Source organism: Ranitomeya variabilis, chromosome 2, assembly GCF_051348905.1.
Source record: "Ranitomeya variabilis isolate aRanVar5 chromosome 2, aRanVar5.hap1, whole genome shotgun sequence".
Classification (NCBI taxonomy): domain Eukaryota; kingdom Metazoa; phylum Chordata; class Amphibia; order Anura; family Dendrobatidae; genus Ranitomeya; species Ranitomeya variabilis.
Window position 1 is genome coordinate 180,549,416 of NC_135233.1, and position 26,992 is coordinate 180,576,407.

Here is a 26,992-nt window from a genome sequence, read left to right on the forward strand (position 1 = left end):
TTCCAGATCTTCTCCCACTTCTGGTAAATGGGGCATCCTGGACAGTGCATCAGCATTTGCGTTCTTGTGCCCTGCACGGTACTTGATGGTAAACTCATAGTTGGACAACCGGGCCATCCATCGCTGCTCCAATGCACCAAGTTTTGCTTTCTCCAGGTGAGTCAGCGGATTGTTGTCCGTGAAAACGGTAAACTTTACTGAAGCCAGGGAGTGCTTGAATCACTCTGTTACTGCCCAGACTATGGCAAGGAACTCCAGCTTAAAGGAACTGTAGTTGTCGGGGTTCCTTTTGGTGGGACGAAGCTTCCTGCTTGCGTAGGCAATCACCCTTTCTCTGCCTTTCTGCACCTGGGAGAATACTGCTCCCAATCCCACGTTGCTGGCATCTGTGTAGAGTACAAATGATTGGTCATAATCAGGGTAGGCCAGTACCTCAACTACCTCATCTCAACTTCAACCAAGTGAAGGATCCTTCCAGCCTGTTGTTCCACTCAAACGGAGGACCCTTCTTCTTGGTCTTCTTGGATTGGCCCACTAACAGGTCTTGCAAGGGTGCAGCTATCTTAGTGAAATCCTTGATGAATCTTCGGTAGTAGGCTACCAACCTGAGAAACTTGCCATACTTCATTAATGTTGCTGGGTTTCGGCCAGTCCCTGATCACGGAGACTTTGTCAGGGTCTGGTGCCACACCTTCGGCGCTTACCACATGGCCCTGGTACTGCACTTTGGGCTTCAACAGGTGGCACTTGGACGGCTTTACTTTCAGGCCAAAGTTAGACAGAGCTTCAAACACCTCGGCCAGGTGCTTCAAGTGGTCTTCATAGGTCTTGGAGAAGATGATGACATCATCCAGGTACAACAGAACGGTTTCAAAGTTCTCAGTGCCCCAGACAGCACTCCATCATCCTCTTGAACGTCCCTGGTGCGTTGCACAGTCAGAATGGCATGTCGCTGAATTTGGAGAGGCCCATTGGTGTCGTGAAGGCAGTCATTTCTTTGTTCGCCTCCACCATGGGAACCTGTCAATACCCACTATTGAGATATAAGGTGGAGAAATAGCAGATTTTAAGGCAGCTAATGACTCTTCAATTCTGAGTAACGGGTAGGCATCCTTGTGTGTAATGCTGTTAATCTGCCTGTAGTCAACACACATCCTCATTGTACCATCTTTCTTTCTGATGAGGACTAATGGAGCTGCCCAGGGGCTACAACTGTCTCTGATCACCCCAGCCTCCTTCATCTACCGTAACATACTCTTGGCACATTGGCACATTGGTAGTGAGCTGAAGGTACAGGCCAGCACCTCTCTTTAATCGGAGGATGACCTCCAGTGGGGATATGATGTTGGACCCCTTTTACCTGCCCAAAATCTAGTGGGTGTTTGCTGAATACCTGCTCATATTCTTGGACCATCTGTGCCTCTGCTCTCTGCATGCTTCCTGGCTGTGTGCATAGGGGGCAGCGCCAGAACTCTCTGGTTCTTATAGAATCAGGGCCCACCTGTCTAATCTGTTCCTGACCAATTACCAAGAGGCCTCCAGTATTTAGGGCAGCTCCACCCTGTGGACTGGGCCTGTGCAATGTGTTAACTCAGTTTGTGTTTTGCTTCTGGGCTGCCAGGTCTTGCTCTGTGTCTTGCCTTCTCTGAAGGCTGTTCTCCTTGCTTTGCCTTGTATCTTGTCTGTCTGCCCTCCAGGAGGCTGTATATCCTGGTCTGTGTCTTTGTTCTATTAGCTTGTCTGAACTTTGTCCTACCTCTGTCACCTTGTCTGTGGTTTCTTTCCCTGCAGTGCCTCTCTGCTCTGCTTTCGGCTCCGCACTCTGTGACCTTGCTTTGCTTCTTACTCTGCAAGCTGTGACTTTGCTCTGCACTCTGGGGCTTGCTATGTTCTTGTCTCTGCACTCTGTGACTTGGTTTGCTCTTGGCTCTTGGCTCTGCTCTCTGTGCCTTCACTCTGCTCTTGGTTCTGCACTCTGTGCCTTCACTCTGTTCTTAGCTCTAAACTCTGTGCCTTCACTCTGCTCTTGGCTCTGCTCTTTGTGATTCTACCCTTGTCTCTCTGCGGCTTTTCCTCTGCTCCGCACTCCCGCGGTTCTGCTCTGTTCTCTGCTCCGCTCCTGCAGAAACCTCTTGCTGCAGCTCCCCTCCGCATTCCTTGCAGTTCTGCTCTGCTTAGCATCTGCTTCTGCAGAAATCTAACTGCAGCTCCTCTCCGTATTCCTTGCGGTTTTGCTCTGCCTAGCTTCTGTTGCTGCTCTATCTCTTGCTGCTCTACCGCTCCTATCTGGAGTCTTGTGGTTCTCTTCCTGTGTGAACAGATCCCAACCTGTTCCTTCATACTTCATACCCGTACCTGCACCTCCTGTGTGAACAGGTCCCTACCTGTTCCTTCATACACCACACCAACCTGTCCTGTGTCTCTGCCGTGCCTGCCAGCCCTGTGTCTCTGCTGTGCCTGCCAGCCCTGTGTCTCTGCCGTGCCTCCAAGCCCTGTCTCTGCTGTGCCTGCCAGCCCTGTGTCTCTGCCATGCCTGCCAGCCCTGTGTCTCTGCCGTGCCTGCCAGCCCTATCTCTGCCGTGCCTGCCAGCCGTGTCTCTGCTGTGCCTGCCAGCCCTGTGTCTTTGCCGTTCCTGCCAGCCCTGTATCTCTGCCGTTCCTGCCAGCCCTGTGTCTTTGCCGTTCCTGCCAGCCCTGTGTCTCTGCCATTCCTGCCAGCCCTGTGTCTCTGCCATTCCTGCCAGCCCTGTGTCTCTAGCGTTCCTGACAGCCCTGTGTCTCTGCCATTCCTGCCAGCCCAGTGTCTCTGCCGTTCCTGCCAGCCCTGTGTCTCTGCCGTTCCTGCCAGCCTTGTGTCTCTGCCGTTCCTGCCAGCCCTGTGTCTCTGCCGTTCCTGCCAGCCCTGTGTCTCTGCCGTTCCTGCCAGCCCTGTGTCTCTGCCATTCCTGCCAGCCCTGTGTCTCTGCCGTTCCTGCCAGCCCTGTGTCTCTGCCGTTCCTGCCAGCCCTGTGTCTCTGCCGTTCCTGCCAGCCCTGTGTCTCTGCCGTGTCTACCAGCCCTGTTTCTCTGCCGTTCCTGCCAGCCCTGTTTCTCTGCTGTTCCTGCCAGCCCTGTGTCTCTGCCATTCCTGCCAGCCCTGTGTCTCTGCCATTTCTGCCAGTCCTGTGTCTCTGCCGTTTCTGCCAGCCATGTGTCTCTGCCGTTCCTGCCAGCCCTGTGTCTCTGCCGTTCCTGCCAGTCCTGTGTCTCTGCCAGCCCTGTGTCTTAGCTGTGCCAGCCAACTCGTCGGAGTTTCATCCATGCTCATCTGCTAGTCCTGCCTGATGCCTGCACCTGTCCTAGTGTTCCTGTTCTCCAAGTGGCATCAGCAGCCACAGCCAGACACCACCCTGGAGTAGCACCTGGCAGCTGCCTGCCACACAATCCTGACCTCACCATCAGAGGCTCCAGTGAAAACCAAGGCAGCTGTCATAGTCACGCCCCTTCCAGGGTAGTTTGGTTCGTGGCATAGTGGGGCCACAAACCCCCTTGGCTCACATCCATCAGTCAAGGCGTGAGCGTGACAATAGGGAGTAGAAAAGGTGCCATCACTGTGTGTAATAATGTGTTAGGGCAGCAATAAGTAGCATAACCAAATGTATATGCTACATTTGCTACAAGATGAGTATATGGCAGAGTAGTCCATTATGAGACTGCCAAATGGGCTCTCTTACATTGCAAAAGTAAATATAAATACTTAATCCTATAGCACAGACAATATAAAATGAACCCCTCAGACCATTTCTGTACCTAATTTTGAGTCCACTGTGAGGAGCTAACCTGTCCAGATGTGCCAATATTTCAACACCTATTCAAATCTAAAACACAACAAATTATTGCCTCCAATGGATTAGGCATAGAGGTGAGTATAACTGTGCTTTTTTATTTTAAATGATAATAATTATCTTACTGCCTATCAGAGCCTGTGTTTTCCATGCTGTCACACAGATGACAGTGTGGCAAACAGATTTTCGGGGTGCCGAACTAAGCACTAACACAGACATCTTGAAGAAGTCCATGTTCGGGGTCTGTGCACAGACAGTGGGTGTTCGGTACGGACCCCAAACTTTACTGTTCGGGTTCTTCTATCTCTACCCAGGGATTTTAAGGGAGTTGCTCATTTTATGTTTAATATAACAAGTGTTTTGGTGTCAAGATTTTGTGGCACTTACTATTGTATACTGTATTTTTCAGACTATAAGATGCACTTTTTCCCAAAAAAATTTTGGGGGAAAATGGGGGTGCATCTTATAGTCTGGATGTACTTACTGGCGACAGCAGGTGTCAGGGAATTCTGCCAGCCCTGGGCTTGGAAGAGGGGGTCTTTGGTGGTCCGACGCTGCAGGTTGATGATCTGACTCCCATCCCAGACTGGTACGGCAGGGTCGGTGGTGCGGGGGCTCTGCTGACATTTTGTAAAAGTCTGGAGCCCCCGCACTTCCATTGCTGCAATGGGTGGCCTCCGGGAAAATGGCCGCAGGAGGCGGCGCATGTGCAGAATGAGATCCTGGGAACGAAATCTCATCCCGAGATTTCGGGAGACAAGATCTGAGTGCCAAGATCTCCTTCTGTGCATGCGCTGCCTCCAGCGGCCATTTTCCCGGAGGCCACCGCATTGCAGCAATAGATGTGAAGGGGCTCAGGGCTTTCTCAAAATATCTGTGGAGCCTTCACACCACCCTGCACCATCAAAAATGCTGCATCATCATGGGATGAATGTGTGGGGGCTCCGGCTTTCACAAAATGTCGGAGCCCCGTCACCACCGAACCTGCCACACCAGCTTGGGATGAGAATCAGAGCATTGCCAGACCACCGAACACCTCCTGTACCCCCACTCTACCAGCGCTCCTGATCACCCCTCCCACCCCCCACTCCACTCGTAAGCTGAATTCAGACTGAAAGACGGACCCCCATTTGACAAACAAATGGGCGGGCACAATCCACTGACAGTAACATATAAAGCAGATTCAATACTTATAGTGGAGATCACCTAGTGCATGTCACCAACATGAAATAAGGAATTTAAGAAAAAGATACATGCACATAACCGGGATCACCCAAAACAATCAAGATTTCAAAAACCTTTATTACAGAACCAAAAACACTCATAAAAACACTTAAAAATCCTTAAAGGATAATTCACATAGATACAGATCCAAAAATAAAGGGTAAAATACCCCAAAAGAGGTTACCACTAGGCTGGAGATAACAACATATACAAAAATTCACAGCAGCACAACACACTTATGGAACAGGAAACTCCGCTGTAAGCCGGATCCCAGCAAAATCTAAGCGGTTAAGACTAGAAATATATAAATAAATTAATAAGTAATGTCCCTCCTAAATCTATGTGAGTGGACAATGTATCCTGACCAATGGTCCCAATAAGGACCGTGTATTGTCCATCAATACGATGGGGTCCCAAAAATCACCTGACTGTAGACCCACAGAGATAGAATCAAATAATGCAATAGTCAATACTTAGCCCCGGCCCTGATACAAGACCCCCATTTGACGCATTCATTTTTTTCCCTATTTTCCTTATGAAAATTTCGGGTGCATCTTAGGGTCTCGTGCATCTTATAGTTTGAAAAGTACAGTGTAAGTATTAGAGATTCGCCTCCTGTTAGTGTAGCTTTCCTGACATACTGCACATCTAGGCCACCCAAAAAAGGATGGAGGACCATCTGACCAGATCAGTTTATCAACCTCCTGCAATTGAAAAATGTCTTTCCCATGTGCATGTAAAGAAATAGAGGAAAAAAGCCAGCTCACCAAGCCACCACCGCAGGTGCACGGAACTCCACGCTGATCAACGAGGTCAAATCCACAGGAAACAAAAAACATGTTCCAGCTTCATGGTAAAATTCAGGCATTATATCTTTATTAAATCCTGTTTAAAAACGATGGCTGTAAAGCTATCCACGGGCACACAGGACATCGAGCGACGCGTTTTGATCCAAGCGGATCTTTATCCAAGCTATAAATGTGAATGCACATTAACACTATATAGAAACTAACAACAAATGAAATTTCTACAAGCAATCACATGACATGTCAGATGATATATCAAAGGTCCTGAATATCTAAATCAAAAACAAATGTGAATAACAACAAGACAAAGGAAAACTCAAAACATTAAAAACATGATAAACCACACAATTTAAACATTAATAGTAATACATCAGTTCATTACGATTGTTTAATCCCATTGAAGATCGTGTATTTAAATAATATATCCAAAAAGCCTCACGAGTAGTGTTGAGCATTCCGATACCGCAAGTATCGGGTATCGGCCGATACTTGCGGGTATCGGAATTCCGATACCGAGATCCGATACTTTTGTGGTATCGGGTATCGGTATCGAAACAACATTAATGTAAAAATGTGTAAAAGAGAGAATTAAAATAAAAAATATTGCTATACTCACCTCTCCGACGCAGCCTGCACCTTACCGAGGGAAGCGGCAGCGTTCTTTGTTTAAAATTCGCGCTTTTCTTTCCTTTACGTGAAGTCCCGGCTTGTGATTGGTTGCGTCGCAGTCACATGGGCGACGCAACCAATCACAGCAAGCCGTGACGTAATTTCAGGTCCTTAAGGATTTTAAAATTACGTCCCGGCTTTGTGATTGGTTGCGTCGCAGTCACATGGGCGACGCAACCAATCACAGCAAGCCGTGACGTAATTTCAGGCCCTTAAGAATTTTAAAATTACGTCCCGGCTTTGTGATTGGTTGCGTCGCAGTCACATGGGCGACGCAACCAATCACAAGCCGTGACGTCACGGGAGGCTGGACACGCGCGCATTTTAAAATGCGCGCTTGTCCAGCCTCCCGTGACGTCCCGGCTTGTGATTGGTTGCGTCGCGGTCAACCAATCACAAGCCGGGAGGCTGGACACGCGCGCATTTTAAAATGCGCGCTTGTCCAGCCTCCCGGCTTGTGATTGGTTGACCGCGACGCAACCAATCACAAGCCGGGACGTCACGGGAGGCTGGACAAGCGCGCATTTTAAAATGCGCGCGTGTCCAGCCTCCCGTGACGTCACGGCTTGTGATTGGTTGCGTCGCCCATGTGACTGCGACGCAACCAATCACAAAGCCGGGACGTAATTTTAAAATCCTTAAGGGCCTGAAATTACGTCACGGCTTGCTGTGATTGGTTGCGTCGCCCATGTGACTGCGACGCAACCAATCACAAAGCCGGGACGTAATTTTAAAATCCTTAAGGACCTGAAATTACGTCACGGCTTGCTGTGATTGGTTGCGTCGCCCATGTGACTGCGACGCAACCAATCACAAAGCCGGGACTTCACGTAAGGAAAGAAAAGCGCGAATTTTAAGCAAACAATGCTGCCGGTTCCCTCGGAGAGGTGAGTATAGCAATATTTTTTATTTTAATTCTTTCTTTTACACATTAATATGGTTCCCAGGGCCTGAAGGAGAGTTTCCTCTCCTTCAGACCCTGGGAACCATCAGGATACCGTCCGATACATGAGTCCCATTGACTTGTATTGGTATCGGGTATCGGTATCGGATTGGATCCGATACTTTGCCGGTATCGGCCGATACTTTCCGATACCGATACTTTCAAGTATCGGACGGTATCGCTCAACACTACTCACGAGTGTGGAGACGCCGATTGACGTCCCCACCCCGCAAGGGTCTGTTCACATGTTCAATACCATAAACCTGAAAAAAATTGGTACTTCGATCATGCTGCGTGATAAAATGTTTAGATGCTGCCGATGCACTGTGGGTTGAATTACCCGTATGTACTATATCATACAAATGTTCAGTAATGCGAACCTTCAATTTCCGCGAAGTACACCCGATATAAGAAAGCTGACACGCAGTACAATCAATTTTCTACACTACAAATGTAGTGTTGCAATTGATATACTGTTTTATATTAAATTGTGCACAGTTCTGGTCTCCGGTGTATAAGAAAGACATAGCTGAACTAGAGCGGGTGCAGAGAAGAGCGACCAAGGTTATTAGAGGACTGGGGGGTCTGCAATACCAAGATAGGTTATTACACTCGGGGCTGTTTAGCTTGGAAAAACGAAGACTAAGGGGTGATCTTATTTTAATGTATAAATATATGAGGGGACAGTACAAAGACCTTTCTGATGATCTTTTTAATCATAGACCTGAGACAGGGACAAGGGGGCATCCTCTACGTCTGGAGGAAAGAAGGTTTAAGCATAATAACAGACGCAGATTCTTTACTGTAAGAGCAGTGAGACTATGGAACTCTCTGCCGTATGATGTTGTAATGAGTGATTCATTACTTAAATTTAAGAGGGGACTGGATGCCTTTCTTGAAAAGTATAATGTTACAGGGTATATACACTAGATTCCTTGATTAGGGCGTTGATCCAGGGAACTAGTCTGACTGCCGTATGTGGAGTCGGGAAGGAATTTTTTTCCCCAATGTGGAGCTTATTCTTTGCCACATGGGTTTTTTTTGCCTTCCTCTGGATCAACATGTTAGGGCATGTTAGGTTAGGCTATGGGTTGAACTAGATGGACTTAAAGTCTTCCTTCAACCTTAATAACTATGTTAAATGTCCGCGAATTATCTGAATTATTGAACATTTTAGTAACGAAGGCTTGAGTACAAGTTTTACAGTGATTTGAAACACACTTATAAAAACCATTATAATGAAGCCACGTTTCATCTTTTCTCGTTTTTGTGCGATACATACTGGGAGAAATCCTATTCCCGATGGTGGGAGCTCTTCTCGATACTATGTTGACACCTGTGTTCAGAATTTTGGATAAACTCTAATCTTCATGCAAAATTGGGAGAAATCTGTTGATAACTTCCTTTATTTGATTAAACTGAGGACTAAATTGAAAACAGACAAAAGGTCTTTTGGTTAATTTATTGCGGAAATCAACAGAAGAATTTCCCTCCTTGCACGAAGTGAGATCCTCACGTTTCTTGTGGGTCAAAATTTTCTGCGCTCTATTAAGAGTCCAGGAAGGGTAGCTGCGGCGTCTTAATTTGTCAGACACTCTATTGATCTCTAGATCAAGGTCCAAATCCCTGCTACAATTACGCTTCACTCTAATGAATTCCCCCACGGGGACAGACTGAATAGTGTGCTTAGGATGACCACTATTCACATGCAAAATGGAATTCCCACTCAATAATTTATGATGCATTTTTGTAATAATGACCTGATCCACTATTCCACTCAGGTCAAGATCCAAAAAAATAATTTGATTTTTGTGATACCTAAAAGTAAAGCAAATATTATAGTCATTAGAATTGAGATAATCAATAAAGCTAGGTATGACAGATACATCGGACCCCCAAATGATGAGCAGGTCATCAATGTATCTGCCATACCACCTAACCTGGGAAAGAAAAGGATTGGACGCTGAAAAAACAAACTCATATTCCCAAAAAGCCATAACCAGATTGATCCTGCATTTTCCCATAGACTTGTATTAGCGACAGATTGTGACGGAAGTCCATCCGTTTCATCCATAGTGCACTGGATCTATCGGAAAATAGCGGTCCATTGAGCGGATAAAACGTTCATAGGAACTTTTTTCTGCACGTCGGAAAATCGGTCAGCGACGCATCCTCCGTTGCCCGTCGTCGGCTATAATGGAAGCCTATGGACGCAGAATCCGTCGAATCAGCAACGGATCCCTTTTTTCCCCTCTGAGCATTCCATCAGGTAAAAAATTATCTCTCTCTCTCTCCCCCTCTCTCTCCCTCTCTCTCTTGTCTCCGGACATTTAATTCCCGGAATTTGTGGACGACGCATCCGTCATTACACTGGACGCGTCACACATGTTTCTCCCTATTTTCATGACGTCCGTCGATACGTCATTTTGCTGCACAACGACGTACAGCACAAAACACAAGCGTGAAAGTAGCCTAATATGTTAGTGTTAATAAATGCCACAAAATCAAGTGCCTACACAACTGGTAAAACACAATGGCCACTCCGTTTATATTACACCTCTGCTAAAAGGGTAAGAGTTTATTTCTGCTCTCCTTGTTTAACAAGTTGATTTTTTTTACCTTTTTTTTAGAAAGCAGTATTTTGCGACCTTGGCCAGGGGGTGCTCGATAACGCTTGGCAAGGCTACAATGCTACCTTACTCGCTTATGGCCAGACAGGTTCGGGAAAGAGTTACTCTATGATTGGATATGGAGCAAATCGTGGCATTATTCCAGTTGTCTGTGAAGAGTTGTTCCAAGTTATTGAAAATAAAAAGGCTGATGCCAAAAGCTTCCAGGTCAGTATAGATTACATATGCTCAGTATGCAAAGAAAGTTTGCAACTTTATACCTGAATAAGCTTCAAATTATATGGCTATCTGAAAACATTTACATTAGCAATGTTGTTCATGGTCAGGGCACGCCAAACCTCAGTAAGCCAGTAATATTGAGAATGATTTAACTTTATATGATTCCCCAAGTTAATAGCAAAATTAGGTAGCCAAAACTGTGGATCTCATTTTTACAAATTAGCTTTTAGAATGGTTTATGTGAAATTGCCCAACAACATAAAACGTAAAAAATGTAAATATTTAAAACTTACTAATATAACTTACCTTATAGTATAGAAACTGCAATAATTTCCCGATTTCAGACTCCTCCAGAAACACTCGCCTTCTCTGTGTCATTGATGTTCTTAAAAAGGGCTATGTGTCTCAGTTTAGTAGCTGAAAGAGACACCATTTTTGTTTCTGCAACAACTGTGAGATAGGGGGTTGGCTTAGTTACTGAGTTACTGAACTGAGTTTTATACTGACTTGTGAAGGTGCCTGAGAAGGACCTATTTGTCACGGTTCCACCCCTCAGTGTGTCTGGAATGCAGTTACTGACAGCTCGGCCGTCCTACCAACAGAATCCAGTTCGCTGAGGCTAAGATCATGAACCTGGCACAAGGAGTGCCAGTGGTCCACCAAAGTTCAATGGAACGATGCTGCTCTTAGGTGCCAGTTCCAAAAAGGTATTTCTGAAAACCTCAAGAATGCTCTGGTCCTCCATGATGCCCCTTGTTCTCTGATGGAAGCCATGTGCTTAATTTAAGGGTATTCTCAAGTTATTAAATGGCTTTAATTCATTAGACAACATGAAAATATGTTTGCAATTTACTTGCTTTTTCTATCTATTCTGCAATGACAGCTGCTATCATTCATAGTGCACAGTTGGTTTCTATAGAGCTCAGACATTTGTGCCTGCCCAGATACTGACCAAGAGTGCACAATAGTTACATTCCAGGAGAGGGGTTAGCTTCTAATGTCAGAGCCACTTACCTCCAGTTCAGGTCTTGTAATGTCTGAGTTAAGGCAGCTGGTGCTGTCTCACTTTGTTTTTGTGTTTGCCAGGTGAGGAGGTCTTGTATGTACTGCTCAGAAGCAGCACAGGAAGCACAGTCCTGGGTGTATAATATGTCAGGGTGAAACAGTTCCACTCAGGGGATTGAGTACTTGTGTTGAGACAAACGGTAGACAGCAAGTTCCTGGCCAAGTGGCAGGGCCCCTATGAGGTAGTAGAGAAAGTTGGTGAAGTCAACTATAAAATACACCAACCAACCTGGGAAGAGGAAGTCCAATCAAGTTTATCATGTCAACCTAATTAAACCACAGCAGGACAGACAACCCGTGGAAGCTCCTTGTCTGATTGCCAAGTCAGAGGAGGAGATGTTAAGGAGGCGGACACCTTGTCTCACTCACAGCAACAGCAGTGTCGGGAGCTGTTGCAGTGGAATAAATACCTGTTTTCTGAGTTGCCACATCTCCCTCAGGTTATAGAGCATGAGGTACTCAGAGAGCCCGATGTTTGCATTGACCTGAAACCATACCGTATTCCAGAGGCCCATCTCGAGGTGATCTCGAAGGAGGTGAAGCGGATGTTGAATCTAGGAGTCACTGAAGAGTCTAAGAGTGGCTGGTCCAGTCATATAGTATTGGTGCCAAAACTAGATGAGGAGTGGTGGTTCTGTAAAGCATACAGGAAGCTCAATGAGGTCTCGAAGTTTGACACCTACCCAATGCTCAGGGTAGATGAACTGATTGAAAGGCTAGGGCCGTTCAACTATATTACCACCCTTGACCTTTGCCAATGGGTATTGGCAAATTCCCATGTTTCAAGGTGTCAAGGAGAAGACGGCCTTCTCAAAGCCAGATGGTTGTTACCAGTACACATGGATGCCATTTGGGTTTCAAGGAGCTCCGGCTACCTTCCAGAGAGCCATGGACCAGATCCTAACTCCCCACAAGAGGTACGCAGGGGTCTACCTGGATGACATCGTGATCTTCCGCCAGGATTGGGGAAGACATCAGAGCAAAGTCCAGGTGATACTTGATGCTGTACGGAAGGCGGGGTTTTCTATAAACCAGAAGAAATGTGCCATTGGCATGGAGGAAGCTAAATACTTGTTCTAGGTTCTAGACAGGGGGGCAGGGGTGAAATAAAGCCCCAAATAACTAAAGTTTACACAATCCAGAGTTGGCCACAATCTCTGTCAAAGAAGCAGGTCAGGGCGTTCCTGGGCATCGTGGTCTACTACCACTGGTTTATCCCTAACATTGCAGCTCCTTTGATGAACCTCTTTAAAGGGCCATTGTCAGCTATGGCTAAGTGGTCTCTAGAAGCTGAAATGGCCTTCCAGGAACTGATGCCCTGTATGAACAGCCAGTGCTGGTGACACCAGATTTCTCTAAGGAGTTTGTGGTCCAGATGGATGCATCAGATGTCTGGTTGGGCGTGGTCTTATCACAAGAGATGAATGGGGAAAAGCACCCCATGGTATATCTAAGTCGGGAGCTATCCTTCTGTGCGAAAAATTACTCCATGGTGGAAAAGGAATATTTTTCTATCAAGTGGGCATTGTACTCTGAGGTACTACCTCTTAGGCTGGAAATTCAGGCTAATATCAGACCATGCCATGCTTATGTGGATGAGGGAGAAGAAGGGGAACAATGCCCAAGTGACCAGGTGGTTCCTAGTACTTAAGAATTTTAACTTCTGTGTAGAGCATAGGCCCGGGAAACTGCATGGCAATGCTGATGCTCTGTTGAGGGTTCACTGACTGATGGTGGAAGGTGCCAAGCCCCCTGGCTTTTGGCAAAGGGAGGGTATGTGTGTATGTAAATGCCTCTAACGTCTTTGAGGCATTTAGTTGGTGTGGTCACATGCAAGGTGTCTCCCATCCAATAGCTGAGATGCATCTTGTATAAAACACACCCTCCCCATTTTCTGTGGTGCCTGAGCAACACCTATAGTTAGTGTTAGATGTGTTGGTGGTGCAACTGTATGTTGCCAGGTCCCTGTCCCTAGTCCATATTACTATTCCCGCATTCCCATAGTCTATTTTACTGATTTCCCTTATGCGCTGTCCAAAAAGTTCAGTATAGATTGTCCTTGGTTCCTGTGTCCGCTCCAGCAGTGTCCGTATCCTTTACCCTCGTCTGTGGTATCTGTACCCTGTGGCTACATCGGCAGTACCGAAACTGTTTCCCGAGTGGCTGTCCTCTCTGAATCTGAACCAAGTGGCCATCCTGCCCTGTCTAAGAATCTGATTAACTGCTTAGACCCTTGGGATTAGCTGCTACTGCCGGACGCAACCCTTGAGTGGCACCTGGCAGCTACCTGCATCACAAGCCTGACCTCTCCACTAGAGACTACAGTGTACACCAAAGTAGCTGCTTAGTCATGCCCCTCCAGGATAGGTCTAGTCCAAGGCACAGTGGGTCCACGAACATTACATCTTCTAGTCACCTGACCACTGCAGCCAATTACAGGCTGCAGTGGTGCTGTGACTTCTGAATGGAGCAGATACCACTTAAAAGGTATCTGTCAGCAGGTTTTTGCTACCTTCTCTGAGAGCAGCATGATGTAGGCAAAGAGAAGCTGAATCCAACGATGTATCACTTAGATTACTGAGTGCAGCCGTTGTGACACGATCAGAGCTTTTAGATTTAGCATTACAGCAGAGCCGAGGAAGCTAACCCTGCCCACACCAGGCTCTATATGTACAAAGTCCACAGACATTGAGGTGCTCATCACAGCAGGGAGGCGTTATCTTTCCAGGTGGCACAGCTGTTGTGTCCCAGCAATGACAATTTCCTCTTGCTAAAACAATAATTGGAATCAAACAGGAGCTTGATAAGAGGCATCCCTGAAATCTACGTTTAACTCCTACAGCATGCTGTCTTCAGACTACATAGCAAAGACTTGCTGACAGTTTCCCTTTAAGGAGTAAACCTCCAGAGTAGTCTCAAATACGCCTCCGTATACTATTTTGAATCCATCCATAATTGCACTTTTTATCATTATTGCAGGATGTAGCTAGGTCCTTTTTTGTTGGCTTGGTGTATTGGGGCGTCTGTCCCTGTGGGGTGCATGTGCAGCACCCCAGCGTCCTGGTCGTTGCAGTAATGTCGTTCTTCCACCAGGGTGAGTGATATTATGTCTGAAGGTAATAAAGGAAATCTCTTTACCAGGTATCACAATTCATACAACACACTTTACACTCCAGGCCGCCAGGGGGAGCTACGCTCCTATCTATTAGGGCACTCCTCACAGTTGGGTAAAACTGGTGGTCTGGATAGAAAGTTAGTCAGAACCCGATGGAGTTTGGCAGAAGCTGGCTGGAGTGACCTCCAGCCAGATCCAGACTTTGGTCTGAGGAGGATGAGGGTCCACGGAGCTGCGCCTGCCCCACGTGCAGCAGCATCCAAGGAAAGAGACATTAGAGGAGAAGTGTATTGCAGAGGGTGAGAAACAAAGTCATAGCAAAAAGGAGAGGAAACCAGAAGGAGTTCAGCCCTGTGAAAGGCTGCCTCCTTCTGAGGCGCAGTATTCCGGTAGCCAGAATACCAAGGGAGTAAGGATCTCTACGCTTTACTTCAGAGACTGGCAGGACAGTTAATTCCACGTTGGCTGCCCGACCTTATACCCAGGAGGCACGGTGGCAACTTGTGAGGGCCGGGGCGTCGTAGGGTCCCTGTAAAAAGCCTCAGGCCACCAGCCATACGGGTTTTGTCCTATCCTAACCATCAGGGGGACAGAGAAAAAGAGACTAAACATCTCCAAAAGTTGTGAGGACCTTATCGAGAAGCTCAGCAGGGAGGTACTACAACACCCAGGCGCTAGAGAAAGGCTACTGATTTCCACCTGGATAAGGGGACTCTGGATTTGCCTTCAGACCGGCTGGACTCTGCTTACCCTGTGGTCCGTACCCTGGACTGTGGACACTGAAGCCTTCAGTAAAGGTAAAGACACTGCAACCTTGTGTCCTTGTTATTCACTGCGCCTCACACCATTCACCATCCACACTCTGGGAAGCCCTGGGGATACACTTCACCTGTGGGAAGGTATACCATCAAGCTGCCATAACATCACCCCAGCGGACCCCTAAGCAGCGTCGGTCACACTGACCGAATACCACATGTGGCATCACGAACATTATCCATTTAAAGACCTTTCCCCCATTTATCAATGGACGCCCCTAGGGCTACGGACCGGGTCAGCCACCGTGATATCCCCCGCCGAGAGAACCGAAGAACCTGGTACCGAGTACCCCACTGCCCTACTGGGGGCGCTCCACATGTATATAGTGCTGTGCAGCCCGCCTAATAACATTATGGGCATCATTAATAGGCTGTAAGCCAGACACTTTGCACCACACATACCTGTGTGACCGGCATCCTATGCAAGCCTCATTTGTGTGTTTTTTTTCTACTAGGCAGCCAACCCTTCCATAATCTGGTAGATGTGTGGGTGGCTGTTTCCAGGGTCGGACTGGAGTGCCTTGGACCCACCAGAGAAAATCGTTCTTGGGGCCCACTATGTAGCTACATAGAAATAAATACAAGACCAACAATTGTGTGGTAAAGCACGCTAATATCAGGGTATAATATAAGGTAGTACATGTCTTAATTATGTAGCAGGTGTTGGGGTAGAATCATAAAGGGGTAGCCCCCTCATAGAATATAATGTCACCCCCTCATAGAATATAATGTAGCCTCCCTCATAGAATATAATGTAGCCCCCCTCATAAAATAATGTAGCCCCCCTCATAAAATATAATGCAGCCCTCTCTCATAGAATATAATGCAGCACCCCACAAAATATGATGCAACCTCCTCAGGTATAACGTAGTCCCCACCATAGAATATAATGTAGCACCCTCATAGGGTATAATGCAGCCCCCCTCATATACGGTAGTATAATGCAGCCCACCACAGAATATAATGCAGCCCCTCCATAGAGTATACTGTAGCCCCCTCATAGGGTATAATGCTGCCCCCCTCATATAGTATGATGTAGTCCCCCAGAATATAATGTAGTCCCCTGAGAGAATAATGCAGCCCCACCACAGAATATAATGCAGCCCCCATAGAGTATACTGTAGCCCCCTCATATAGTAATATGTAGCCCCCCAGAATATAATGTAGTCCCCTGAGAGAAAAATGCAGCCCCATCAAAGAATATAATGCAGCCCCCCATAGAGTATACTGTAGCCCCCTCATATAGTATGATGTAGCTCCCCAGAATATAATGTAGTCCCCTGAGAATAATGCAGTCCTCCCACAGAATATAATGTAGCCCCCACATAAAGTATAATGCAGCCCCTCTCCAACCCCATCATTGCCTTCTCCCCCACCACCCCCATCACTGCCCATTCCACCACCTCTATCATTGCCTCCTCCCCCACCACCATCATTGTCCATTTCATCACCTCCATCATTGCCTCCCCCATCAGCATCATTGCCCATTTCATCACCTCCATCATTGCCTCCCCCACCACCATTGCCCATCACCCCCATAATTGCCTCCCCTACCATCATTGCCCATCACTGCCTCCCCTCACCATCATTGCCCATCACCTCCATCATTGTCTCCCCCCTCTGCCATCAGTGCCCATCACCTGCATCATTGCCTCCCCCCACCAATATCATTGTCCTTCCCTACCACCCCTCTCACACACACACAAAACACAGCATCACTCTCTCACACACAAAGCACCGCACCACATACACACACGCAGACTCACAGCACAGCTCACCTCCCCGCAGCAGTAGCACATCCCGGCAGCCTCTTCCTCACCGGCAGCTTTCTGTCTGAGGCAGCGCGCTGGATGATGACGTCAGCCAGCTGGGCTGTCTCAGACAGGAAGCAGGACGCCGGGATGTGCTGCGCTGTGTGTCTGTGTGCCTGCGTGTGTGTATGTGGTGCTGTGCTTTGTGTGTGTGTGTGGTGCGGTGGTGGGGCTTTACATGCGGGCAGTGTTAGCTGCAGCCTGTGGCTAACGCAGCCCACTATTAAAGAGAAATGGTATTCATGCCTCTCCATGCCCATAGGGGCGTGGGGAAGCGTGAATATTCATTTTTATTTAGCAGTGGGGACAAGATCCTGTCTCCAGCTGCTGTTAGGCTGGCACAAGGTGGGCCCCCTTGACTCAGGGGCCCCATGGCCACTGGCCGGGGGCCCCTGGAGCAGTGGGGGCACTAGGCAGCTGCTGGCCAGTATGCCAGCAGGTGTCAGTGCCTGGACCAACCGGGGAATCCTCCGGTTCTCCAGTGGACCAGTCCAAACCTGGCTGTTTCTATCAGTAGTGTGCACCTGTGCTGCCCTTAGCCTTTATTAGTGGGGGCCTGCTGCATCCTGCTAGTGCATTTGTCATCTGACAGGTTTTGGGAAGGCTGTATACTTATGGTATGTGTTTTTTGTTCAATCCATAATCCATTACATGTTACTTTTGGACAAACCCTTTAACAAATGGATGTCGTGTTCAGTCTAAGCCAAGCTTTGTGAGCTAAACAGGCTGGCTCCAAACTGATTCAGTGTATAAACCTATATGTGAGATTTTAGCTGCTGGTGTATTTAGCCCACAGAGCATTGACAGCAGGACTAGCTATGCATTGCGTCTTCTGTCTCTTACGGTAAACACGTATGTTATAAAGAAAAGATAATAACAATAATAAAAATGCTGAAATATTGAAATACAAAGTAGAAAGCTGTAGAAATTTTTATTTATACAGCTTTAAGTTGGTTGTATTATTTTTAAATGTAACAAATTACAGTAAATGAATTGTGGTACGTACACCCACATCACTACTGCAGCCAATAACTGACCTCAGCAGTCTAGTTCCATTTTGATGAAGCCAGTTGCTGGATTTTGGGGTCATGTAGGGCACGTAATCACTGCAGGAAGAGGAAACAAAGCGCTGGAGACCACTGGAAGATCAACACGGGAGCAGCAGGAGAATTAACAGGTAAGAAACACTCTTTTATATATATTCACAGCAGTTACTTTAATTTGTAAAGCTCTTGGACAACGCCTTAGATGTTTGATTGGCTATAGCTAGGAACCTCTCTATTTGATATATTTTTCTATGACTTCTTTTGGTTACATCATTATGTAGAGGCAATTGTGTTTTGTATACATTGTACGGACAGAATTATCTCTTTGCTTTGTGACTCAAGCTTATACAGGTTACAACATGATACTATCTCTAACACATTATGGCCCCGATTCCTCAAGATTGGCATTATTCATGCATTTGCCTGTTATTGAATCAGGCACATCTGACAAATGGCGTGCGCCTCCTGGCGCCTTGCCACAAATTTTGCTCCAGTCACTGACTGGAAAAAGATTTCTGGTGTAAAGTAAACTTCAGCTCATCATGAATTAGACTCTATGGTGTTCCCTTCCCCACCAGCTTCACCTATTTTAGCAGAGCAGAGAGAACTGGAGTGAAAACACCAAAAGATTTTTCAAGCCTTTTTACCTCAGTTTTCTGCTATTAAAGCTTTGATAAGTAGGCGCTTTAGCAGTGGCGTAACTACAAAGTTATGGGCCCCGGTGCGAACTTCCAAATGGGGCCCCCCCCTACCCCCGCCCCCCCCTACCCCCCCCCCACCTTCCCCTAGATACGCCTCGGACTGTTGCAGGAATCTCCTGCACTGCAACATGGTGTTGGGTGCTAGCACAGCCCGCACAGTGGTATATCCAGCACAGCCCGCACAGTGGTATATCCAGCACAGCCCGCACAGTGGTATATCCAGCACAGCGCACACAGTGGTATATCCAGCACAGCGCGCACAGTGGTATATCCAGCACAGCCCTCACAGTGGTATATCCAGCACAGCCCTCACAGTGGTATATCCAGCACAGCCCGCACAGTGGTATATCCAACACAGCCCTCACAGTGGTATATCCAGCACAGCCCTCACAGTGGTATATCCAGCACAGCCAGCACAGGGTATATACAGCACAGCCCGCACAGGGGTATATCCAGCAGAGCCCGCACAGGGGTATATACAGCACAGCCCGCACAGTGGTATATACAGCACAGCCCGCACAGGGGTATATCCAGCAGAGCCCGCACAGGGGTATATACAGCACAGCCCGCACAGTGGTATATACAGCACAGCCCGCACAGTGGTATATACAGCACAGCCCGCACAGGGGTATATACAGCACAGCCAGCACAGGGGTATATACAGCACAGCCCGCACAGGGGTATATCCAGCACAGCCCGCACAGGGGTATATACAGCACAGCCAGCACAGGGGTATATCCAGCACAGCCCGCACAGTGGTATATACAGCACAGCCCGCACAGTGGTATATCCAGCACAGCCCGCACAGGGGTATATCCAGCAGAGCCCGCACAGGGGTATATACAGCAGAGCCCGCACAGGGGTATATACAGCAGAGCCCGCACAGGGGTATATACAGCACAGCCAGCACAGGGGTATATACAGCACAGCCCGCACAGGGGTATATACAGCAGAGCCCGCACAGTGGTATATCCAGCACAGCCCGCACAGGGGTATATCCAGCACAGCCCGCACAGGGGTATATAGAGCACAGCCCGCACAGGGGTATATACAGCAGAGCCCGCACAGGGGTATATACAGCAGAGCCCGCACAGGGGTATATACAGCACAGCCAGCACAGGGGTATATACAGCACAGCCGGCACAGGGGTATATACAGCACAGCCCGCACAGTGGTATATACAGCAGAGCCAGCACAGGGGTATATAGAGCACAGCCCGCACAGGGGTATATACAGCACAGCCCGCACAGGGGTATATACAGCAGAGCCCGCACAGGGGTATATACAGCACAGCCCGCACAGGGGTATATACAGCACAGCCCGCACAGGGGTATATACAGCACAGCCCGCACAGGGGTATATACAGCAGAGCCCGCACAGGGGTATATACAGCACAGCCCGCACAGGGGTATATAGAGCACAGCCCGCACAGGGGTATATAGAGCACAGCCCGCACAGGGGTATATAGAGCACAGCCCGCACAGGGGTATATACAGCAGAGCCCACACAGGGGTATATACAGCAGAGCCCGCACAGGGGTATATGCAGCACAGCCAGCACAGGGGTATATAGAGCACAGCCAGCACAGGGGTATATAGAGCACAGCCAGCACAGGGATATATACAGCAGAGCCCGCACAGGGGTATATGCAGCACAGCCAGCACAGGGGTATATAGAGCACAGCCAGCACAGGGGTATATAGAGCACAGCCCGCATCTCATCTCCCCCCCCCCCCCGATAATGGCCCCACAGTCCGGTGAAAAAGAAAAAAAAAAAAACTCTCCTCACCTTTCCTTTTGCCCGCGCTGCTCCTGGTGGCTGCAGTCTGCCCAGGACACTGCAGGTGCGCGATGATATGACGTCATCGCGCACCTGCAGTGTACTGTCAGAGGCAGAGCGGGGAATGATGGGAGAGGGAGCGTCAGGTGACGCTCTCCTCCATCATTGCATTGAACTATACCGGTGTCATAGACGCCGGTATAGTTAAATGCGGCGGCGGCGGCGGCGGCGGGGGGGGGGAGGAACAGTGCAGCGGCCCACTACTGGCATCGGCTCTTCTGGCATTTGCCAGAAGTGCCCGATGTCCAGCCCGGCCCTGCCCTGACCTGCCGGCCCGGGGCCCCTGACCTGCGGGGCCCGGTCGCAATGGCGACCGCTGCGACCGCGGTCGTTACGCCCCTGCGCTTTAGTGTTCTGGACAAAGCTACCATATTCTAAATGTAATGCCTGAATGATGCAATATAGATATATTAATATAATAATTGACTCTTTGCAGGTAACATTCAGTATGCTGGAAATTTATAATGAACAGGTAACTATAATTATATATGTACTATGTCTGCTTGGAATAGTTTGTTATATTGAACAAGACAAACTTAATGCTAGACTGAATACAGCACGATACTCACTGAACGCAACACCAACGTAAAGCATGTGGTTATGCCAGCTGTTAAAATGGGTAGGAGATCATACCTGCCTGAACACTTTAAGTTTGCTGCCATAACAATCAAGCATCTACATGCTGAGTGGCCAGCTTTCACCATAGGCCATGTTGAGTGTCCAACTTTCACCATAGGCCATGTTGAGTGTCCAGCTTTCACCATAGGCCATGTTGAGTGTCCAACTTTCACCATAGGCCATGTTGAGTGTCCAGCTTTCACCATAGGCCATGTTGACTGTCCAGCTTTCACCATAGGCCATGTTGAGTGTCCAGCTTTCACCATAGGCCATGTTGAGTGGCCAGCTTTTACCATAGGCCATGTGGAGTGTCCAGCTTTCACCATAGGCCATGTTGAGTGGCCAGCTTTCACCACAGGCCATGTTGAGTGGCCAGCTTTCTCCGTAGGCCATGTTGAGTGGCCAGCTTTCTCCGTAGGCCATGTTGAGTGGCCAGCTTTCACTGTTCACACACTTCCACAAATATATGTAGTAAAGATCAGACTTTGATAGACCCTTACTCTTTACATAAAATAGATCACCCACACCTTATTGTAATCTCATTGATTGAAAACTCCAGAATTGAATTTAACTTATAAATTATCTGCTAATCCTAAAGGTTGACATACTTTTCCAAACAGACATGTGATATTGGATTATTTCCCTCATGTAAAAAACGACAGTCTAATATTTTTACTCTTTTCTTTGATTTGATTCCCTTTATCAATGTTTAAGACATTAAAATCGAATGTAGTTTTAGGTCCATTTTATGCAGAAATATGGAAAGTTCTGAAGAGTTCACAAACTTTCAAGAACAACTGTAAAAAAAGAAACAATAAATATAAATGTATAGGGTAGCCCAAAAAATGTATTCAACACAAAACTTGCTGTCCACAAGGTCAGCGTAGGGTCAATAACATTAATTCCAAATTGCCTAAGGCAACAACAACAAAAAAAATCTACAGACCATAAAATATAACCTTTATTTTGCTACTTAAGAAATAATTTGTTTAAAATACTAACAAAGAACTATGTGCATAAGGAGCAGATCAGAAATACTATCTCTTACTGATCATAATCCCAGTGCTTACGTACTTATTCTTAGGCTTTGCCCTGTGTTGTGGTTTATAGGATTTTCATGGTGCGGCCACTACCTATTTCCCTTCAGAGTATCCAGCACATAAGACCAATGTAAATTAAAATTATCCTAAAGCCTCCCCGACATGTTTCACCAGAAACCTGGAGTCATCAAGGAATAGAGGCTAAATGTGCTCCTTATGCACATATACCTTTGTTAGGTATATATGCATATATTTCTTAAGTAGCAAAATAAAGGTTATATTTTATGGTCTTTAGATGGTTTTTTTGTTGCCTTAGGCAATTTGGAATTTATGCCCAAAAATGTATACACACTTCAACCTGAAAAACATTTGTATTAAAGCTTTATTAATAGATTTACAACATATAGGCAAAGGTTAGCTGTAAGTCATGTTTGACTTCTGTTATCACATTAGGTGCTCTAAGTAGTCACCATGAAGATCCATACACTTCTGATTTTGGCAACCTACTACATGAGCAACCTTAGTTATATTGTCCTCGGGGATTGCTCTACATGACATTTCAATTTCATTGACTCTTCTGACAGCCACATATGGGAGATGTACAGTAGCAATTGAAGGGGGTTACAGGGAAGTTGCTGTGGGCCGGAACGGAGTTCTGTTTGCCCTGAAACGCCTTTTCTAAACAGAAATGTGACATGAGTGTTATGTGCTGTGGAATTCTTTCTGTACTCGCTTGTTACCTCCCCACACTTGGGACCAGATTCTGCTGCACATGTAGCAGCCCCACTGCCGCAGGGCCAAGGGGTACCCGGTACCGGGCCTCTGAGTCTCTGCTCTGGGGTTGTCACGGTGGCTAGGCCCGGTCCGTGACCCTGCTGAGGGGCGTACAGTGATAGATATAATGGATGATGGGGGTGGTGAGGCTGTGGTGGTGCGGTGCAGTAAATAACGAGGACACCAGGTTGCAGTCTCTTTACCTCTTTACTGAAGATCTCTGGGTCCTCAGTCCAGAATCCGGATAACCAGGCTGCGCAAGTCCGGCCGGTCCAATGGCACCTCCAGAGTTCTCTTTACAGGTGGAAATCTGTGCCTTCCTTCTAGCGCTATGTGTTGCGGTCCTTCCCTGCTGTGCTTACGGAAAGTCCCCACAACTGTTGTGTCCGTTTCTTAAGTTCCCTCACAACTCGATTAGATGATGTTCTGCTAATCCTCCGTCCCTCCCGGTGTTATGGTTGGGACGGCACCCGTATGACGGGTAGGCTCGGAGCTCTTCCGGGACCCTAGAGTCGCCCCTCTCCACAAGTTGCCCCCCAAGACTGCATAGGTGATTTTAGTGAGACAGCCCGCCTTAGACTGACTGTCCTGCCGTTGGTTTAGAGTATTGCTTGAAGCTGAATATTGTAATACTCCCTCGGCGTTCCGGCCGCCGGTTGTGCGCCTCAGTAGGATGTTGCCTCAGTCTTACAGCATGACCCCTACTGGTATTCTCCTTGTTGCTTTGATCTCGTTTCTCACTCAGCACAATCTATCTCGCTTCCAGTCCCTTCTTGGGTACCGCCGCTATACTGAGCAGGCACGGACCCGTTACGTTCGCTCAAGTTGCCAAGCCTCTGTCAGGATCCCACCCCTGACAGAGACCCTACCGAATCTTCTCCTGCAACACCCTCTGCCACAGGATGTTGCCTGGCTCCAACCCAGTCAGCTTCTGTCTAACTTCCTGCCTAACCCCCAGTTTACCCACCATGGTGGGGAGTGGCCTAGTGAATAGAACCCTTAGCTCCCCCTGGTGGCCCAGCTGTGAAATGTATTGGTGTCTGTGATACCTGATCAGATGAACTCCTTCAGTGCCATCAGACGTACCATAGCTCCCCTTAGTGGCGGAGCCACAGTACTGCAACGACCAGGACTCTGGGGCGCTGCACACACATGACAGGAGACCTTAGGTCCGGTTCAACAGGTTCAATTTTACTGTGAAATTCGGATACATGTAATTGAGGCACACCGAGTAAGACAGAATCCCCTCCGGATAATGTTCCCTTTGTCAGGTGTACAATTTTTGACTCCGTTCTACCCGACCTGCCCCCACCTCAACACTTGTTGGCACCCGGGACCTTACATCCGGCATAACAGCTTTCCTGATACCCATCATCTTTCCCTCTCACTGAGACCCAGCTGGCATCTTTCTCACAGGGAAAACAGAGACATGGCACCCCATACCTCTTTTGGGCCCTAGGTTTAAGAGTAGACTGTCCCTGGCATATCTATCCCAAAATCCTTTCTTTCCAGAATTAATTCTCTGTTCTGTAGATATATTTGGCGGAGGCAGAAACCTCTCCTATCTTATGGGACATTGTATCTGCCCAAATCCAGTGGAGGAATGGGAGCACCAGATATAGTGAGGTATTATCAGGCTGCGATGCTTTCTAGGATAATAGCTATATTGCGAGGACCTCGTGATAAACAGTGGGTTGAAGTGGAGGAGGCCCTTGCTCCTTGTCCTCTCCGATCCATCTTCCTAACATGTTCCCAAACAAAATCAGTTATTCCTCTACACAATGCACACACCAAAGCCACGATGAGGGTATGGTTAGAGACTGTTGGAGTCCTAGCACCTCCCCTGTCCCCCTTACTTAAACTCTCAGACATTCTGCCCCACTCTTTCCGTGCTCAGGGCAACATTCTTGGAGATTTGTGTCATCTGGCAAATGTACCTTTTGACTGACTCTTGATGAGTGGGACACTCCCTTCGCTATTGGAGCTACAAGAGATACCTGGACTCTCGAGCATTGAAATATCACCTCCAATTGACTGATCTTGTGAGACCCCTGACTAAATTCGAAACCTTATGCGCAACAGTTCTTAGATCCAAGAAAATAATTTCTACCATTTACCAAATATTAAATACTGTAAATATATATATATATATATTATATTATATACTGTAGATTATACTGTACTTTAGATTGTTGTCTACAAGGGCTTTCATTATGCATTGGGGAAATGAGCTGGGCTGCAAGTTTACTGCATCTCAAATATCTCACTTCTACAAACACTCACATGGGCCTACGCAATGTGTCAGAGCGCAGGAGAATTCTTTTAAAATAATTTCTAGATGGTACATTACACCAAAGCAAAGTCACTGCTGGTGGGCAGGCGCTTCAACTAATTGTAGGAGGTGTGGCGACATTAATGACACATATCTTCATATGTGGTGGTCGTGCCCTATTCTTCTTCAATTTTGGCATCAGGTAGAAACTTTTATCCATACTGTACTAAACAGAACAATTACACCTGAAACAGTGTTATTGAACTTTGCGGTTTGGCCTGAACAAAAACGCACCTCTCAACTAGTGCAACACATTTTGACGGCAGCAAAATTATTAATACCTAAGTTTTGGAAATCGACGACTGTACCTTCCACCCACCAATTATATGAGAAGGTAGACTTGTTCTACCAGGTAGCTGGAATTGTGGCATCAGTGAATTGTACTCAAATGGCAAAGAAACCTGGCGTCCATGAACCCACTTTAGGACTATTTATACACACAAGAAGGCCTAGAGTAGCATAATTAAATTACAACAATAAGATTCTCAAAATACTCGTGCATCCCCCACTCCCCTTTCTTCCCCTTATCTAGATACCCTCCTCCTATCTATATTCTCTCAACTCCTTTTTCCTTTCAACTGACTTTATTTTATTGTTCACTTAACCAAATTGAGATAGTTAGATTGATGACATTATAGTAGCAGCAATTCAAGTATTCAAACTCCTACATGAAACTGTCGCATATTAATGCTATTGACTTGTGAGGTTAGCCAAAATATTGTTTCTTATTCCATCCTGTAGTACAACCCTGTGCTGTTGTGCTCGGATTAAAACAGGGTGGGATATTTGCTGCTGGTAAGGTAATGATAATCTGTTGCATTCTATTCTGTTTTTCTTGCTTCTGTACCCATAATACTTTCAATAAAAAGACCATGGAAAAGAATGACTGTCCCAGGATCTGCATGAGACTTCAGATGTGTCCTCATACTGTTTTGAGACTTGGCACTTACAGGACCTTTTTACTGCATCACTGCCTTAGAACCTGTCAAACACTGTCACTGTCTGACTCTTCCTCTGAACTTGACTGAACTCTCTCCTAGACTGATTAGAAGCAGTAAGTGCTTCCCCTTCTTATCTGATCTACCCCTGACCATGTGTGGCTTATTATAAACTGTTAACTATATACTACCCTGAGTGATGCAAACCAAGTCTCTGTGCCTTGTAATGGTTCCCTTAGTGGACAGGCCTCTCCAATCCCAATGAACTGCCTTGAGGTAGAACCTGCAGGGAAACTGAGACGCAAATCGGCCATAAGTATAAAATGCAAAACTTTATAAAAACATGTAACCATAAAAACAAAAATATTCATTACTGTTCACACTATCTTCTCTTGAATTGGCGTCTTCTTCTACCCCCTACACAATCATGCGACTACATACATCTTTAGAAACAGTAATTCTACATATTGCTTTTGTTATTCAATTAACATTTTTTAAAAGGGCATAAGTAACCACTAAACCACTATTGAAGTGGGTATACAGTTTTTTTGGACAACATTGTATATATATGTACAGTTGCATG

General features: G+C 46.9%; 1 protein-coding gene across 1 annotated transcript in view; it reads left to right on the forward strand.

Moving 5' to 3' along the window:
• The window catches only part of LOC143803688 (kinesin-like protein KIF28), a 257,314-nt gene that overhangs the window by 24,989 nt on the left and 205,333 nt on the right, over window positions 1–26,992 (forward strand). The window contains exons 3-4 of the mRNA XM_077281467.1: window positions 10,097–10,303; window positions 21,144–21,179. Coding sequence (XP_077137582.1) covers window positions 10,097–10,303; window positions 21,144–21,179 — 243 coding nt within the window. The remainder of the gene's footprint in view (window positions 1–10,096; window positions 10,304–21,143; window positions 21,180–26,992) is intronic.